This window comes from Cavia porcellus, unplaced genomic scaffold (genome assembly GCF_034190915.1).
Source record: "Cavia porcellus strain 051 isolate PalLab524CR breed Dunkin Hartley unplaced genomic scaffold, mCavPor4.1 scaffold_1, whole genome shotgun sequence".
NCBI lineage: Eukaryota > Metazoa > Chordata > Mammalia > Rodentia > Caviidae > Cavia > Cavia porcellus.
In genome coordinates this window covers 27,861,873-27,880,822 of record NW_026947484.1, presented here as the reverse complement: position 1 = coordinate 27,880,822, position 18,950 = coordinate 27,861,873, and the positions used below count along the sequence as shown (strand labels likewise).

The 18,950-nt window shown below is 36.2% G+C and overlaps 1 protein-coding gene across 6 annotated transcripts in view; it reads left to right on the top strand.

Moving 5' to 3' along the window:
- The window catches only part of Heatr5a (HEAT repeat containing 5A), a 120,322-nt gene that overhangs the window by 81,912 nt on the left and 19,460 nt on the right, over window positions 1–18,950 (top strand). For all 6 annotated transcript variants that reach the window (XR_010051421.1, XM_063260539.1, XM_063260483.1 and 3 more), the window contains 8 exons: window positions 200–379; window positions 2,407–2,646; window positions 4,537–4,718; window positions 6,257–6,325; window positions 10,789–10,968; window positions 13,994–14,216; window positions 15,023–15,271; window positions 17,530–17,657. Coding sequence is in view for 5 of the 6 variants with exons in the window: in XM_063260539.1 (XP_063116609.1) it covers window positions 200–379; window positions 2,407–2,646; window positions 4,537–4,718; window positions 6,257–6,325; window positions 10,789–10,968; window positions 13,994–14,216; window positions 15,023–15,271; window positions 17,530–17,657 (1,451 nt within the window). In the remaining variant the exon portion in view is untranslated. The remainder of the gene's footprint in view (window positions 1–199; window positions 380–2,406; window positions 2,647–4,536; window positions 4,719–6,256; window positions 6,326–10,788; window positions 10,969–13,993; window positions 14,217–15,022; window positions 15,272–17,529; window positions 17,658–18,950) is intronic.

The window sequence follows — 18,950 nt, the reverse complement described above, 5'->3', positions numbered from 1 at the left end:
AAGATAAATCAAAAATAGCTATACATGACCAAAAACAATCCCAAAGTTCAATTGTGAGCTAAAATTGACCTCCATAGATTAGGGTACTTCTTTAAAATACATTTATATGTAATATTTAATAATTGCTGAATGTGTATGCTTCTCATGTGGCAGTATTGTTTTCTGTATTAACTTAGATCATCCGTTTTCTTCTTTTCAGATACTAACATCAGAGAAGTGGGCCTTGAAGGGGCATTATTGATCTTACTAGACAAAGAGACAGATCAGAGGTTATGCCATGATATCAAAGACACTTTAAATTACATGCTCACATCTATGGCAGTGGAAAAACTCTCCCTTTGGTTAAAGCTTTGTAAAGATGTACTTGCTGCATCAGCTGGTAAGTATTGGAGATTAACAGTTGCAGTAATAAAGGTAAATACCATATTCAGATTTGTTTACCATTATAGACCTATTTTGAAGATCCTCTAAAAATTTTCATGTAATGGAGACTTTAGAAATACAAAAAGCCAGGGATATAGTTTAGTGGAACAGCCTACCTGGCAAGTACAAGTTCCTGAGTTTGATTCCTGGTACCCTTCCAAAAAAAGTCATATGAAAAAGTTTGATGTCAATGTTTCTTCATAAAATTTACCAAAAATCCCAGATAGAGCTATCCTAATGTATTTACATTGTGTGTTTTTTAGTAAATAATTTATAAATATCTAGATTATGTATCTGTTTAATAAGAAAATATTGACTTGATATGATTATTTATTACCATAAATATATATTTGTGACTTTGAGCGTAATACATAATGTTTTTTAATTAAACATGGTCAAATTGAAAAGTTTGACAATTCATCAGTCTTACCTATTTGAAATATAATTATCCAGCGATTGCTTTTTTTTTTTTTTTGGTCTTTTTCCTTTTTATCAGTACCAAGGATCAAACTCACGACTGCCTGCTTGCAAGCAGGCACTTATGCCGCTGAGCTAAATCCCCAGCCTCCCAGCGATTGCTTTTTTCAAATGAAGATTCTTCTGGTGTGTTAGAATTCTCTTAATTTGAATATTAAAAAAGTATTAACACTGAGGGTTGCTTTTTCACTATTTTGATTGTCTTAAATAACTATTATATCAAATGAATTTAACAGCTGTTATTTGTAAGCTTTAATTTATTATAGCCCTTTTATTTTTTTCCACACATAATAAATATTACAGGGATTGCCATAATAAACTTACCAGAAGTAGCATTTTGAGAAAGTTAAATTTCTCCACATTTTATAATGTTAATTTCAAATATAGTATTAGAAAGTAATGTATCCCTAACGTCTTTGCTCATACAATTATAAAAATGTAATTTGAGCCTTTAAAACATATATCTTACGGTAAAAGGGAAAATGAAATGAGAGGAAGAAAAAAGATAGACGTCAGTTGTGTTCAGGAGCTATTTATGTTTTAATCCTTTAACCTAGCCTACACTAGGCAGTGATATTTCTCTTTACAGACTTGAAGAGTTTAGTAATATATCCAAAGACACAGATTCAATTTTAAGGCTACATAACTTTTAAAGCCATAAATTTTCCACTACTGTGTATTTCATTAGCTCCCAATTTAGTTATACAAGCTTTATAATTTAATGTGGCGCTCATCTGTGTCATGAGAGCAGGAAAAAGCTACCATAAAATTTCTGGAGTTTTAAAATTCTCTGTCTCCTTGATTTTTATTGTTCCTCATCTTTTCTAGTGATCTATACCTGGTCTCTCAACCATAGGCTCGGATCTACATGTTTTGTCTATATACAGTGTTCTGTCACCCCTACTTCAGATATAAGAGCTTCTCCTTTAAAGCAAAGTTTCTTTGTCTGTAAACAGAGATTTTACCTTATTTAAATGTTATATTCATACTATCTGTGCTTGTTAGCTCTATTTTGCTATTAATTAATTTGTTATCTCCTATAGTTTGGCTTCATTCTTTATTAGGAGAAGGCCTTTTAGTCTTTATTCAATTCTTTATCATAACATATAGTTTACCAGAACTATATTAGTGACATCTTTGCTGTTATAATACACAAAAATATGTCAACATACAAGATAGTTTAAGCCAGATGGTTTGTTTTACAGCATTAAATTCATTACAAGTTGAGTTACATGCCAGATTGAAAATTATTTCAGGATCTAATATTGTATTTTGTTTTCCACTTGGGTTATAACTTAATAACTATCATTTGACCTGGAGTAGCTCTTACTTCCTCTAAACAACATTGTTACCTGTAGAATTATTAGACCCAATTATCTGACATTATTATAAAGGTGTAAGACTGATCAGTAGTAATTATAGATGCATTTCAAGTCATTTTGTTTTCCTTTATAAATATATCTTCCCATTACAACTTGTAATCACATGTGTTCTCCTCACTGAAAGATTTTACAGCAGTATCTTGTGTGGATACAATGCAAGAGGAAGAAGGAGATAAAGGTGACGATTCCTCAGTCTTGACCACCAGAAGTAATGAAAAATCTCATCCTTTTACTAATCCTCGATGGGGAACTAGAGTCTTTGCTACGGAATGTGTCTGTAGGATAATTAACCAGTGTGAGAATGCAAATAGTGCGCATTTTGACATCGCATTAGCACAAGAAATGAAAAGAAAGGATTCAAGAAGTAAGTGACATATTAATGAGAAGCCCAAATGACATAAATAATAGTGCTGTCTGCTTAGGCTTTAATATTAACTCAAAAAATAAAACTAAGGCTAGAGATACATAGCACTTGTCCAGCATATAATGCCCTTGTTCAGTCCCTAGTACTGCAAAAATAGTAATAAAATTAAAAGGTTATTTTTATTCTTTCCATAAGTTATGAAATTTGACTACAGTCTTTATGTAAGCCATATGTTAGTACATTTTAAAATGTTTAAACACATTTATAATGATTGTTTAAATTTGTATTCACTTTTGCATAATGAGTACATGAAATGAGTAAAGTTTATACAAAATAATCTTCTTGGAAAATGGTTTGTATATTAACTAGTTCCCAAAATTATGTTCTGTATTGTAACTTTTACCAGTTTTTGCTGTTAGATTTTTTTGGTTGTGGCATGATACTACCTAGAAACATTTGAACATATCTTGGTGTACAAGTTCCTGAATGTAAGAGCATTTTGAATTCTTGTTCAGTTTTATTTTTTCCCTATGTATGTGTGTACTTATGGTTTGATTTCTAATTTTTAAAATTCATATAAGGACATATTTTCCAGATCACAATGTACATTTCTAGGAGCCTGCGATTTAGCTCAGTGGTATAAGCACCTGCCTGGCAAGTGTGAGGTTGTGAGTTCGATCCCTGGATTCCAAAAAAAAAAAAAAAAAAAAAAATTGTACATTTCTAGATGCCCTTGGAATATTTTTATCACATAAAAGACTCACACAGCAAAATGTTGCTGTTACTGGTCCAAGTATGAACTTGGTGTCTGATTTAATGATTTTTTTTTTTTTTTTTTTTGGTCCCGGGGATAGAACTCAAAACCTCACGCTTGCCAGGCAGGCATTTATAACACTGAGCTAAACCTGCAACCCTTAAATGATTTTTTTTTAAGCTAACACTTACTGAGACTCTTACTTGGGATCAGCACTTGTATGATTATGAGGGGTATAAAAATAATATGCCAAAGATACTAATTCCTGTGCACCAAATTAAAATTGTAGGCAAGAACTGGAGATGTAGGTCTGTGTAGAGTGTTTGCCTAGTGTTCTCAGGGTCCTTGATTTAGTCCTCAGCATCACACAAATAAAATAAGGTAATACAGGATCGAATAGTACCTGGCACTTACTAAGATACCGTAGCTCTTCAGTATGAACTACAACTCTATTCTTTGAATTAGTCTTAGATACATTCCTAGCAAAGATCGAGTGTGTCCGTAAACATAGAAGCACTGTTAAATGATTTTTCTTAAAATCTTTTCTCAGAATTTCCCTATCAAAGAATGTCTTGCACTTGCAGGAATAAAAAGAATTGTCATTATTTCTATTGCTAGAGATTTTTTTATATTCCCACCAATTTTAGTTTGGCAAGACATGCAACAATAAGAAAATCAGTCCATAGAGCCACATGATTTTTTAGGATCATTAAGTCCTTTTAGCTTCAGTCTGAAAAGAAGAGAATAAATTACTATCTTACTCGTCATCACCCAAAGATTCTAATATCAACTAATGAACTTTCATCAAAGAGCGTGAACAAAAATATTTATTGAAGAGACTGTTAGTACTCTTGTAAAGGATGCTGATGCTGCTTTTGGCTTTTGAATAGCTCCATATAATTACTCAGTTTGAGGTGGCAAGGCCAGGGGAGTGCGTGTGTGTGTGTGTGTGCACATTGGAGTGTTCATTAAATTCAACTTTAAAGTGTATTTAATGTAGTGTAAAGTAAAACAGTCAAACCAGGCAGGGTTACCGAAATGCTTTAGGCTATGAAATTGAAAGGAGAAATTACCACGTAAGCACAAATTTTAGTTTTGTATCTCTCTCTCTTAATAAGATACTTTTAATCTTGTAGGTGACTTCTTGGTGCTACATCTTGCTGACTTAATTCGCATGGCTTTTATGGCTGCCACAGATCACAGTGACCAGCTCCGTCTTTCTGGCCTTGAAACACTATTAGTAATTATTCGGCGATTTGCAACTATTCCAGAACCAGAGTTTCCAGGTCATGTGATTCTAGAACAGTATCAAGCCAATGTAAGCACTGTCTATTAGAAAATTGTATTATCACTGGGTGTGTTAGGACATGTCTGTAATCACATTACTTGGGAGGCTGAGACAGGAGGATCGCTATAAGTTCGAGGCTATCCTGGGCTACATAAGTGAGTTCAAGGCCAGCCTGAACTACATGGTAAGACTCTGTCTGAAGTACCCCACCACCACAAAAAAAATTTTTGTTATCAAATAACACCAATAAAAAGTCTGTATTGTTATTTGACATATCATCTCTTAATTCATAATGTGTTCTAACATACCACTTGCTTCACAGTATATAGAAAATTATATATTGTGAAGGAAATCTAATATTTTATAAAGCTCTAAGTAAAAGCAAAATGGTACATAAAAGAGATCATTTATTACCATAAGGTTTAATTTTCATAATTAAAGCTTTCTGCTAAGTTGAGGGAATAGAAGACTTTAGCAATAAAATCTATAAAACGTTCCATTAAACAACATAACACTGATTCTATTAAAGATACTCATGTTTTGGGGCTGGGGATTTAGCTCAGGAGCATAAGCACCTGCCTTGCAAGCAAGTAGTCGTGAGTTTGATCCCCCTTACCGATAAAAAGGAAAAAGACAAAAAAAAAAAAAAAAAAAGATACTCATGTTTTATCTTATTTCCAGAATAGAATATTATATATAACATCCTTTACTGTTTTTCCTAGACTTAAGAAGAACTCAGGTTTCTGCTATTGCTTTTATAGTGTTTTAAACTGAGGTATTTGATGTGTTGAATAATCCAGGAAGAGTAAAGAAGATTGCAAAATCATTACCTGTCTTACAGTCCTCTAGCACCATTGATCCAAAGATCTGTCTCGTTATGGTCCAGATGTAGCTTCTGATCCCTAGCAGTTAGGGAAACCCAGCAGTTTGTTAGCAGTCTTCATCACTTCTTCCCAGCAGGGAATGCCAAGTATTTAGGGAGACGGCAAAAAGAAGGGGTCGATGATGCATACAAGTATAGTATAGTGTTAAAATAAAATATAACTGAACTGAATTAAGGGGGACACTTACATTTTTAGGCCTCTTCCAGTTGCATGTGTTAAAAGTACAATTACAGCTCACTAGGCGGCACAAAGAAAATTGTCAGAATCTCTTACTTAGTTGGCTTGCTTTGGTCTACACTGCATTTTTTCTGAGGTTGACTCTCCAAATGATAACAAGATGGTGACTCTATCTGAATGATAATAAGATGCCTCACTCAGTACTCGGGTCCTTATAACAAGACAGTGTTTTTTTCCAGTACTCACAGCAGAAGTCTTGAGAGAGCATTCGGTATCCCCGTATGGGACAATGCTGTCAGCTCCAGAGCAGCCACATGAGCTACGAGCTGAGGAAACCTCCCTAAAGGATTCCATCCCAGAGGATGCCATTATCTAAAAATAAGGGAAGATATGCGGGGCAGGCAAAAATAACATGTTACAATAACTATTATAAATAATAAAAAAGTAACAGTAAAAAGAGAGATCAACTTGTACTCTACTGATGTTTGTTATGTCATAATTTGCCAGGTAGGAGCGGCACTTAGACCAGCCTTCACTTCAGAGACGCCACCTGATGTCACTGCCAAAGCATGTCAGGTAAGTCATTAAAAAGATAAAGCTTAGGGGCCAGGGATTTAGTTCAGCAGCATAAGTGCCTCCCTGGCAAGCACAAGGTCATGAGTTCAATCCCTGGTACCCCCCCCCCCATGTAAAAAAACAGTAAAGCTTAAGAAATGATTTTGAGCTGGGTGTGGTGGCACACACCTATAATCACAGCACTCAGGAGGCTGAGGCAGGAGGATTGCTAAAATTTCAAAACCAGCCTGTGCTACGTAGTGAGTTCAAGGCCAGCCTGAACTATATAGCAAGATCTTGTCTCACGAAGCCAACAAAAAAAGAAAGAAATGATCTTGAGAAACAATTCAGATAGTATTTGATACTAAGGTTCCTCTTTGTAGTTGTCTTACTGTCAATCTCAGCTTACCCTTTTCCTATTTGTTTGGTTTTTTTGGTTGTTTTCTGTGTGTGTGTCTGTGTGTCTGCGTGTCTGTGTGTCTGTGTGTCTGTGTGTATGTGTACGTACCAGGAATCGAACTTGTGCTTGCCAGTTCCTTTTTAAATAAGGAGAATTTCTTCTTTTGACACCTGCATGATAATCTAATACATGGATGTGTCATAATTTAAATAGTTTCGTAGAGTTCATGAATTGTATGAACTGTATTGATGGACATGCAGGGGGGTTTTTGTCTTTGCTATTACAAATAATGCTTCTGTAGGTGATCTGCCTGGGTCCTTTCACTGGACATAGGAAATACCTGTGAGATAACTCCCTAGAACTGATGGGAAAGAGTATATTATAGGAATTTACTACTTTAAACTTCTACTAGCAGTGTATTAAAGAACCCATTTTCCTGTCATCTCAGCAACTTTGTGAATTGTCAATTTTTAGTTTTTTGTTTGGGAGATCAAGATTGAAAGTAATATTCTGGAAAACCTAGATTAGTATTTCAAGTGAGGTTGAGCATTTTTTATATATTTAAGTGCCATATAATTCATATGCTTTTCTTGGAGTGGATTGTTAAATACTTCATATCCAGCTCTAGGTGATCTGACATAATTAAAATAAAGACTGGTATGAATAAGTTAATTATAAATATAGTGGACCCATAATAAATGTAATCATTATGTAATGCAAACATAGTGAAAATAAAACCTAAAAACTAAAAACAGTGGAAAGATAAATTTTAATCCTTTCATTGTGTTTGTGTATGTATGCTAGACTTTAAACCCAAGGGCTTTACCTTAGAACTACATCGTTAGTACTGTATTTTATTAATTATGCTTAGGAAATACTTGTGTCTACCTTCATCGTTCAGAAAATCATACTGAGTCTCTTAACATCATCACTTTCTATAATTTTGTTTGTTTGTTTTTTAAGACAGGGTCCAGCTATGTAGTTCAGGTTGGCCTTGGATTCTGTGTATAATCCCAACTGGCCTTGAACTCAAGGTGATTCTTGGGCCTCAGTCTCCCTAATAAGTTGAAATGTCACAAATACAAAATTCATGTAATATATCTAACCTACTGAACATCATAGCTTTGGCAGCCCAGTATATTATAGACCGTCAGTTATTTACCCTCTTGAAAACGTAGCTAGGAACTGTGGCTCACTGCCACTGCTAAGAATAATAAGAGTGTTGTACTCCATAGAGCTAGCCCAGGAAAAGATCAAAATTCAAGGTACAGTGTCTTTTATTGGGAACAGGTATCAGTAATTGAACTTAGGACCTCACGCTTGACAGGCAGGCACTGTGCCACTGAGCTACATCGTTGGCCCTCAAAAGTAGTTTCTGATAATATGTGTCACTTTCACACCATCAGAAAGTTGAAAAATCACTGTTGAACCATCATAAGTTAGGAACTACCTGTGCACGTAAAAAGGAAAATAAATTTCCTCTAGAAAAAAGAAATAGAGCCAGGCATGTTGCATGTCTGTAATCCCAGCTCTTGGGAAACTGAAGCAAGAGGATCTGTGTGAGTCAGAGGCCAGCCTGAACTACATAATAAGACCCTGTCTTCAAAAAAGAAAAAAATAATAGAAAAAGAGAACTTTCACGGCATCTGGGAAAAACATGGCCCCTGATAATTGAGTATACTTTTTGTAGTGCAGAAGATAAATGTCCTTTTGTTTTTTTAAATTAAAAAGATACTGTGTGCAATCAAAATCATCTTCAGAGACTAAGGATATAGCTCAGTGGCAGAGCACTTGCCTTTGTATGTATGAAACCCTGCTTTGATCACCAACACCATGAAAAAATTTGTTTACATAAATTTTCATTAGAATTTTAAATGTTAAATACTTTACTAGGTTTGGTAGCACATAATTGTAATCCCAGCACTTGGAAGGAGGATCATTGCAAGTTTAGGGCCATTCTTGAGTTACGTAGTGAGTTCAGTGCCAGCCTGAACTATGTAACAAGAACATCTCAATAAAAGGGAGGGGTGGTGTGTGGGACACAGCCTGTGTGTAACCCCAGCACTCAAGACGCTGAAACAAGAGAATCACAGAGTGCTCGAATCCAGCCTGGGCTACCTAATAAGGTAGTCCAGGCTGGCTTAGAACTCACACCAATCCTCCTGCTTCAGCCTCCTGAGTGCTGGGATTACAGCCATGTGCCACATCACTTAGCTAGCACTTTTATCTTTTAACTGAATTATACTGGCCACTTAGTGTTTAGTTTTAAAAGAAATAAGGACAGATGGCTTGGAGATGCTGGCCGAAATCATAGAGCTACATGAGATTAGGGTGGAAATCGTCTTGGTGGAGACAAGACCGTGGTGGTGGGCAAGGAGGAAAAGGACAGCGACCGTGGAAGGCCAACCACAGGCACACTGGCCGCCTCCACCATTGCCAGCTGCCCATGATCATGCTGCAGCCACTGGTCACCAACAAGCCAAGCGGGTGCACCACCACCAGGTGATCCTCGTGCAGACCCAAGGGAAGGGGAACAGTTTCAAGGACCAGATCCTCATCCCAGTAGCTGTGCCCGTAGGCTGCAATAACAAGGGTGGCAAGAAGTAGGTACAGATCAAGACTCTGGAGGGCAAGTTCTCGGTTGCCATATGGTCAACAGATGAGAAAAAAGATGCTAACCATGAGACAGTGATTGAAGAACAGATCATTAGAGAGAACTCACCTCCTAACTTTTCAGAACAGGTATACTTGGAGAAATGTCTGGCATTGACCTCCTAGATTCTAAACAACTGGCTGAATTTGCTAGAATGAAGCCAAGAGAAATTAAAGCTGATGCACAAAAAACTGTAGCTCATGCTCAAAAAAGCTGCACAAAGATGTCAGGGATAGCTCTGCTACAGGAAAACTTATGCACACTCACTGCCTCAGACTCCATGTCTGCAGAATGTGACACGGTTGAGAGCACAAAGCTAAAGTGACAGACACCAGGTGGTTCATACTGGAGAGAAGCCCTTTCGGTGAATGTTCAAAGGCTGCGGGATATGCTTTTCATTGGACTTGAATTTGTGCCCACCGATGTGAATCCATACCAGAAACAGCCCCTATGTATGCCCCTTCTTTATATGACAGTACTAAAAATGGGACTTCTTTTCACATTCTTATAAATATGAAACTCACCTGTTGCTTATAATTTTTTAAATTTTGTATTTCCAAATGTGCATATTATTCACGTTTGGGGGATATGCTTAGTAATGCAAAGTGTGATTTTCCTGGAGGTTGAAAACTTTGCTTGTGGTAGATTTTCTTGAAAAGAATGATCAGAGGGCCTGGGTTGTAGCTCAGTAGCACAGTGCCTGCCTGGCAAGTGTGAGGTCATGAGTTCAATCGCCAGTTCCAAAATAAAAATAAAAGAATGGGCAGATAACATGCATACTTAAGATATTTTCCCGTAGGAAAAGTTACATAGGTTTTGTTTGCTATCTTAATTTTGGTTATATTCTTTGTTGTTAACATATTTTGTATAATTGTATAGCTGTACTGACTCATGTAGTATTAAATATTAGGTGTGATTTAATAGTATTAATGAACTTAAAACTATTTTAGTTACTTCTTTTTCCAAAAAATACTGCCAAGTGCTATTCAGTGTAATTTCTTTGCCTGTTCAATTACAGAAAATAGTGCTCAGTTGTAGAATGTATTGTACCTTTTAACACCTGATGTGTACATCCAGCGTAACAGAAAGTGCAACAATAAAATAGCAATCCTAAGAACAAAAAAAGATGAAAAAAATCAAGATTAGTGATCTAATTAAAATGGCAACTGAAACATTTATGATTTCATGGTTATATCTCCTTATTAATAACATCTGAAACTTCCATTTACATACTAAATAACACTTGTTTCCTCACTTCTACCTTTGATGATGTTGCTTTAGAAAATATGCCTTTGGCTATCATCACCAGCTGCATTCCATTGTATTACTTACTAGCAAGATAGCTTTGGTGAGAGATAGGTGAGTTTTGCATTGGGAAATATTTATACTTTATAAATATAACTTTTGATTTTTTTTTTTTTTTAAAAACAGGTTTGCAGTGCATGGATTGCAAGTGGAGTTGTAAGTGATATTAATGATCTACGAAGAGTTCATCATTTGCTTGTTTCATCATTAACAAAAATACAAGCTGGAAAAGAAGGTCTAAGTCATTTATACAATGAAAGTGCTTCTACCATGGAGATTTTAGCAGTGCTAAAAGCCTGGGCAGAGGTTGGTACTTTTTAATGTAAAACTGGAATTTAGCAAGTTGTTAATAAATACTTCAGCTCATAAACTGAAATGCTATTTAGACAGTCATTTTGTTTGTTTGTACTTTTAGAGACAGGATCTCCACCCTTTTTTTTTTTAAGTCTTGATTTCTAGGTTGGTGCTTATAAATTGCTTTTGGCAGATAACTACATTGCTAGTATTTAGAACCATTAGGAAATGACTACTTAGATGTATTTTCCAAGTGTAGCTAGCTTTTGGGTTTTGAGTCTGTTGCAAGAGCCTATCTCTTCAATGTATTGGGATGAGAAGATGCTGCCTATTGGCCTATCCCCTGGTTGTTTAGCACTAATATACAGTACTGTGTATGACCCTTAGGTAGTCTCAGTCTTGGCTTACCAGGAAGAACAACTGATTACAACAGTATATCATCTTGGCTAGACTACAGTCAGCAATAATAATAGCATCAAACAGCCTAGAAAATGACAACTGTGGTAACTATTAATTTGTCACCTTTAACCATATGAACTAGATTTGTGGTCATACAACAGAATCACATACAACAAACCACAAAATTGTAGACAATAAATAAGCCCTCAACATAGTGATTCTACCCTTAGGGGAGAAAATTTTAAAGAGGCTAAGGGGAAAAAAATAGAGAAATAGAAGAAGAGATTAGAAGCAAGGTTGGAGGAAACAGGAGGATCATGCAGACTTTGAGAAACTGGTACAGAAGACAGGAAGAAATAAAAACAAGAACAAAACAACAAAAATCTAAAAACCATGTTCACATTCATATAAAAATAAGAATAAACAGTCAAGAAAAAACAAAAAAAATTAAAAACTAAGAAAAATGTCAACTTCAAAGCATGCCTGCTGTCAATGTTAAACAGTGCGGGCAGGCAGAGTCTAGATCTCAGTGGATTGATCATAGCAAACCAGCCATAGCTTTTCAGCAGAGTAGTGCACAGTCTCAGTAAGCCTGCACCTTTAGTTCTACCGAAGTTCAGGCTGGTTCCTCGCTGGGAGGCTGGAACCAGATTTTTGAGCCCATAATAATCCATGCACCTTCTTGTCAGCTTGCACTTGACTCTGCCAGCTTGTACTCGGCTCTCTGAGTTTGGCACCCTGGAGACAGTGTCTCCTTAAGCAGTTCAGGCTACACTTAAATTCAGTATGTAGGCTGACTTTAAACATAAAGTGATCCTCTGCCGAAGCCTCCTGAGTGCTAGGATTATAGTTGTGTACCACTCTTGGCTAGTAAATCCATTGTTAAGGGAAACAAAAAAATTTCCAATATGAGATTTACTTACATGTTAATAAAACAAAACATTCTAAAGAATCTATTGTATTTCCTTATCAAGAAAAAAATTGTATCATTTTTAATGTACTGTGGAAATGTTTAAACATATGGAAAAGTAGATAGAACAGTATACTAAAGCCAACTATTACCTAATCATCCAGGTTCAGAAGTTACCAACCGTGGGCAGTCTTAGTTCATGTATCATTTTAATCAAAGTACTATATATAATTGTAGGCTGAAGCTCATAGAATTAATTAACGTGTACAGAAGAGTTTGCTTCATTCAGTATAACTATTTTTTTTTTTTTGTCTTTTTCGTTTTTAATCAGTACCAGGGATCGAACTCATGACAGCCTGCTTTCAAGGCAGGCACTTATGCCGCTGAGCTAAATCCCCAGCCCCCAGTATAACTATTTTAAACCAGCAGGTTGTAGAGTCTACTTTCTTGTTATTTAGAGGTTGACAAACCTTGGTTAGGAAATAGTTCTGTCTGGGTTTTAATAACTAGATCTAATTAACTTTAAAAATCAGTTCTTTATACTTTTTAGCATAGGTTTTACTAGAGCAAAGAGAAATTCTCTACTTTATAAATAATTCTTTGCCCAGATAGTATTACTTTAAAACAGTATAAATCTCTGCTCTTCATCAAGCCCATTACCTCTTCTTAGTCTTTCTTCAGTAGCGATCATTATTGATCAGCATATTCTGTGTAGTTGAGGTCCATAAGTCCTTATCTGCAATCCTGGGAGCCAGATACATTTGTAACTTATTTGCTGTTTTTCTTATTTTGGTATTGAGACAGGATCTCACTTGTACTCCAGGATGCTAGTTAAATCACTAGCACACCTTGAGTTTAGCCTCAAACTCATGGTGATCCTTCTGCCTCAGTCCTGAAAGTACTAGGATTACAGGCATGAGCCACCATGTCCAGCTGTGCATTGGGAATTTAGAATTTAGATGACTTGAGAAAAGTTTTCTAATTCATAATTGTATGTATGCTAGGAAATCTGAAGCAATACCATAGACTATAATCAAACAGTATATCTATGGTAAAACATTTGAGTATTCAAAGTTTAGCCAGTTTTGCCAATATATTAGTTTATCATGGTCTTACTTTTTTCAGGGTTTTTTGGAGTTTAGAGTTGTAAATAAAGTGATAATGCATATTATACACTATGCTGAAAAGTTTAACATTCTATAGTCTGTGTTAAACCTATTATGCAAATTTTTGTAATGACTTAATTGTAGGTTATAATAAAAATTTTTCATTATTTTAGCTTTTTTCAGTTGAGAGATTGGTGCCTATAGTCATATGTTGAGATGGATTATGGATTATTTTGTGAGAAATAGCACTATTTGTAATTATTTGTAGTTGTCATGGTTGTTAAAGTACAAAATGATAATATGTTTACCATGTGTTTGTTAAGCTTGGTGAATGTCACTGAAGATTATGTTTTTGGATCTTTTTCTCCTAGTTGTGTGTGTGTGGTTACACACATGTATGCCTTCTTGATTCCACAATGCATTTCAAGTTCAATATGCTCAAAGTTAACTCTGCCTCTTCAGGAAAATGTAAAAATATGGCATCTTTTCATCAAATACTGGATTTCCCTATTTATAAATTAGCCTTCAAGAGGCAGGTGGTGTAACTCAGTGGTAGAGCACTGGCATTTGTGAGGCCGTGGGTTTGATCCCTGACATCCCAAAATTAATTAACTTTTTACAGGTCTACATAATTGCTATACAAAGACATAAAAATCACAAACAAAGTCTGAAGCCGGCCACCTGTTTAGAAGACAGTATTAAAAATGAGTCCCACATACCAGATGGACTGCTTGACTTAGTCTGCACTGACCTTGGCACACTAAGCAGGCTCTGGCTTGCTGCTCTACAGGATTACGCTCTCTTATCTTTGCCTTCAGAATTTGCCTCACAACTTCCTATTGAAGGTAAGGAAGTAAAAAGGCATGTAATTCCTACAGTAATTGTTTGTAATCTTCTAGAACTTCTCAATTAGCACTAAGGTAATACTTAACTAAACCATTTTCCCCAGAACAATTTTGATTTTATTCATTCAAGGTGAATATCCAGGAATTATTTTAGGGTCGACACTCAGAAATTGATGCTTGAGGTCTGAAGAGATGCTTGATTATACCTCTCAAAATATTGTCAAATTGCTTTCTAAAGTGTTTGACAGCTATTCTGTGGGCATACCAACAACATATTTCTGTTTATTCAGTCCTTTTTAACTTGATATATTATCACATTTAATAATTTTTACAGATCTTTTCATAGGTTTATGAGCTATTTAAATTCATCCATAAATTTCATAATCATAATCATCCTCATGATCATAATCATTTTCTATTTGGTGTTTCTTTTTTTTAATTGACTAGTAATCTTTTAGATACTGATCTTTTGTGTTATCTTTCATATATTTACTCACAATCTGTAACTTGCCCTTTTGTGTTTTCAGAAATAATGTAATTATTTTGCATTTTTGCATAAGATTGTAAAGACCTATAAGCTTCAGTTTTTTCTTTTGTTTTGTTTTGTTTTGTTTTTTGAGGGATTTGTTTGTGTTTTGAGACAGGCTGCTGCTGTGCAGTTCAGTCTGTCCTTGAACTCACTGTGCAGCCCAGGTTGGCCCAACTCCCTGGGATCCTCTTGTACAGGCATGCTTCACCATGCCTCCTGTATTGGAAGAAATCTTTTTTCCTCCTGAAACTTTACTAATTGTTTTTCCCCTTTTTAGGTGGCACTTTCTATACAGCAGAAACTAGTGAAAATGCAAAACTTCATTATTACAACTCCTGGGCCCTTATCCTCCATGCTACTGCGCTGTGGCTTACAAACACAGGCTTTGCTGTTGCTGACCCAGATGAAGGAGCGTCTAATCTCTCGAGGCCTGTGACACCAACTTCCATGTGTCAGGGTTCATCATCTGGGGCTGCAGTCAAGTCCCCTGAAGAAATCTACACAGATAGATTCCATCTGATTTTAGGTCAGTAAAAGTGCTAGAGAGGTTGTTCTTGAGTTATGTCTCTTTTCCTGGGTCACTGAGTGTTGATGATAGCCTTGATATAACCTAGGTAAATTTGTATATATATTTTGTAAACTTAAAAATTTTATTGTATTATGTCTAGAATCCTACTGTAAATTGACGACAGTCTGCCAGATGTGGTGGTACATGCCTATAATCCCAGCACTTGGGAGGCCGAGGCAGGAGGATGGCCATGAATTGGAGACCAGCCAGGGTTACATAGTACATTCAAGGGCAACCTGGAGTACATAGAGAGGTCCTGTCTCAAAAAAACAAAGCAAAAACAAAAAAAGGTTGACTTCAGTGTCAATTTGAATAAATTACAAGAATTGCAGAAGAGGCCACATGATTTTCAAAAAGATCTAAGTGATATCTACAAATATTCTGAATTTCTTAATACATACTCCAAAATAATAGCATTATATTGGAGAATTCTCTCTCCTATTCTAAACAATCACAGTTTTAAAAAAGTATGTTCAAGCTGAAAATAATCCCGGCACTCAGAAGGCTGAGGCAGGAGGATTACCCTGAATTCCAGGCCAGCTGAGGCTGTATAATGAGTTAAAGATCAGCCCAAACTATGTAGCAAAACCCTGTCCCAAAAAACAAAACCCAACCAAAAAAAAGTGTGTTCAAGGTGGCAAACACTTAACAATCCTAGGCTGAAGAAGGGGGATTCTAGGTTCAAGCACAGCCTAAGCAAACTGAAAACTTAGTGAGACCCTGTCTCAAAATAAAATATATATAAAAATGGCTAGTAATGTAGTTTACCAAAAAGGTCCTGAGTTAAAGCCCCATACAGGAAAAAGAAAGAAAAGAAAAAGTAATTCAATGGAATGGAATTGCAAACAAATATTAAAGGTTGAAGTTAGGAATGTTTTGGATTTTTAAAGTCTAATCCATTTTCTAGCTTTATCATAACTTTTTTTCTTCTTCATTTTTGGTGGTGGTCTTAGGCCCAGGCCTCATACATGCAAGAGCTCTACCAAAACTACATTTTTAAAAACAATTTTTATTTTGTAACACTGTCACTATGTAGTCCAGACAAGCTGTGAACTTATGTAGCCAAGGCTGGCTTGTACTTGTGGTAGTCCTGCCTCAGCCTCCTGAATACTAAAATTATAGGTGTATGCCACCACACCGAGGCAAAAGTACATTTTCATAGTAAGGTGTAAAGTAAATGAAATAAAATTTTACTTGTTTGCTTCTAAGGAAACAGCCTGTAAGTTTATTACCCATAAAGAACTTACTGAGGAAATGAAATATGAGGATCATAAAGGTAAACAATTGAATTCAGTAAGACTCATGACTCAGAGTATTTCAGTTAATCATTGTTGCCAGGCCAGACATGCCACAGATTCCTATATCCTTGAATCTATTAACAGTGTGTTTCCAGGGCCTGGAGGTGTATTTCAGTGTTAAAGCATGTATTTAACACGTGAGACTCTGGCATCGAAAAGTTTTTCTTTAACTTCAAAGGACTGCAGGCGCCACTCAGTGGTCAAGCACTTTCAATATTGTGTACAAGGGCTGGCTTTTACTTCCAGCTCAATCAGGTGATAAATATCAGGTGATAAAAGTAAAAATAGTGCCTACTTCAACAGGTATTATGAGAATTTAGTAAAATGATTTATGTGGTGCCACCACATGGTAATTACTCAAATTTTAGTCAGTTGTTAAACAGTACAAAATTCTTTGGTACAGTTTTGTTGTAATTTTTTGCATCTTTAAACTTGATAGCAAGTACGTAAATGGTACACAGGCCTACTTGTGATTATTGTTTGTGTGTGCGTGATAAAAACAAGTTTAAGAGATTTGTTTTATAAGCTGTTCATAGTGATGGTATCAGAGCCAGTGAGATTTATGTGAAGCACAATTATTGCTAATTGAAGAGATTGGAGCTGGATATGGTGACTCATGCCTGTAAACCCAGCACTCCGGTGGCTGAGGCAGGAGGATCCTTCTGAGTTCAAGACCAACCTGGACTACAAAGTGAGCTCAAGGCCAGCCCAAACTACATAGCGAGACCCTGTCTCAAAAAAGCAAACAAACAAAAAAAAGACTTTTGCCTCATCACTGTTTGCAGTCTTAAATTCATTGTGATTTACTCATACTGCCTTTTTGCTAAGCTTATTTATATAACTTACAAAAATAAAAGTATAAAAATAACTTCATAAACTAAGAATCTCAAAGACACCTCTTCTTTTTGCTTTCCACAGGCGTCAGTGTGGAGTTTCTGTGTTCATTACGTGCAGATGCAACCATGGAAAGCATTACTGCTTGTTTACATGCATTACAGGCCCTCCTAGATGTGCCCTGGCCCAGATCTAAAATTGGCAGTGATCAGGTGATGTTTTGTTTTTTGTTAGGCTTTTATAGATTTCAGGGAACAGAAACATGTTCAGGTTACTCCAGTGAACAAACAGAAGTAAGAACTAAAGAGCTCCAGAGATAAGCCTTGGAATTGGAATGCTCCCTGCACATGTGCTGACCCAAGAGTGATCATGCCTCTGACTCTGCCACTGTTGGTCTTTCTACCATGATGGGAAGGTTCCCGTGCTGCATTGTCCAGTGTAGTAGCCACTAGTTACATATGTTCATTCTTTGCTCCATTTATATTCCATTTTCCCAGGAGAAAGGTTTTGTTGGTTTTTTGTTTGTGTGTTTGTTTTGTTCTTGGTACAAGGGATCGAACTCATGACCTCGTGCTTGTCAGGCCATTGGTTCTGTTAGTTACTGTCAGATACAGAGGATTCCTCTTGGCTGCAGTCGTCTTTCTTCCCTTTCTTTCCCCTCTGAAACGGTCCTGCTATGTTGTTTAGGCTGGCCTCAAACTCACTCTGCAGCCCAGACAGGCCTAGAACTTGTCACATTCCACCTGTCTCAGACTTCAGTGCTGGGTTCAGAGGCATGCGCCACCCCACAGTGAGCTGTCCCTCCAGGTCTTTTGAAGATTGCTACGTAGCCTGTAGATGGAATCAGGTTTTCATACCTGATTGTTGTGGCCTTGGTAAAAGGATTGCTGCACAATCCTTTTACTGCTTTCCTCATGAGTAAATACGCATTTGTAGGTCTTAGCATCATGTATTATTCAGTATTATTCAGTATATTAATTTGTGTCATTGATTTGAGTGTTAAGGTAAATGGGTGGAATCCTTTCCTTTCTACATAGACTAATTTTTAACATTATCATTTATTACATTTAAAGCATTAGTCAAGTTCTTACTTAACTTCAATTGGATATGAATAAATTTTAACTTTTCTCTGTATGTTAAAACAGCCATAATGATAGATTTACTCTGTTATTTTCCAAGGTGAAAGAAAGTCATTGCTGAGTGTGGTGGTACATACCTCTAATCTCAGCATTTGGGAGGCTGAGACAGGGGAATCCCTCTGAGTCCAAGGCCAGCCAGCACTGTATAGCAAGACCCTATCTCAATGCCCCCCCCAAAAAGGAAAAGAAAATGATCAAAGTAGTGATAAAAAGAACATGAAATAACATTTCTCCAGTGATTTTATTCACTAGAGAGACATCCATTTTAAGACCATACACTCTCTCTTTTTTTTTTTTTTTTTAATTTTTTGAGACATGGTCTCCCTATGTAGTTCAGGCTGTCTGAATTCACTATGTAACCCAGCC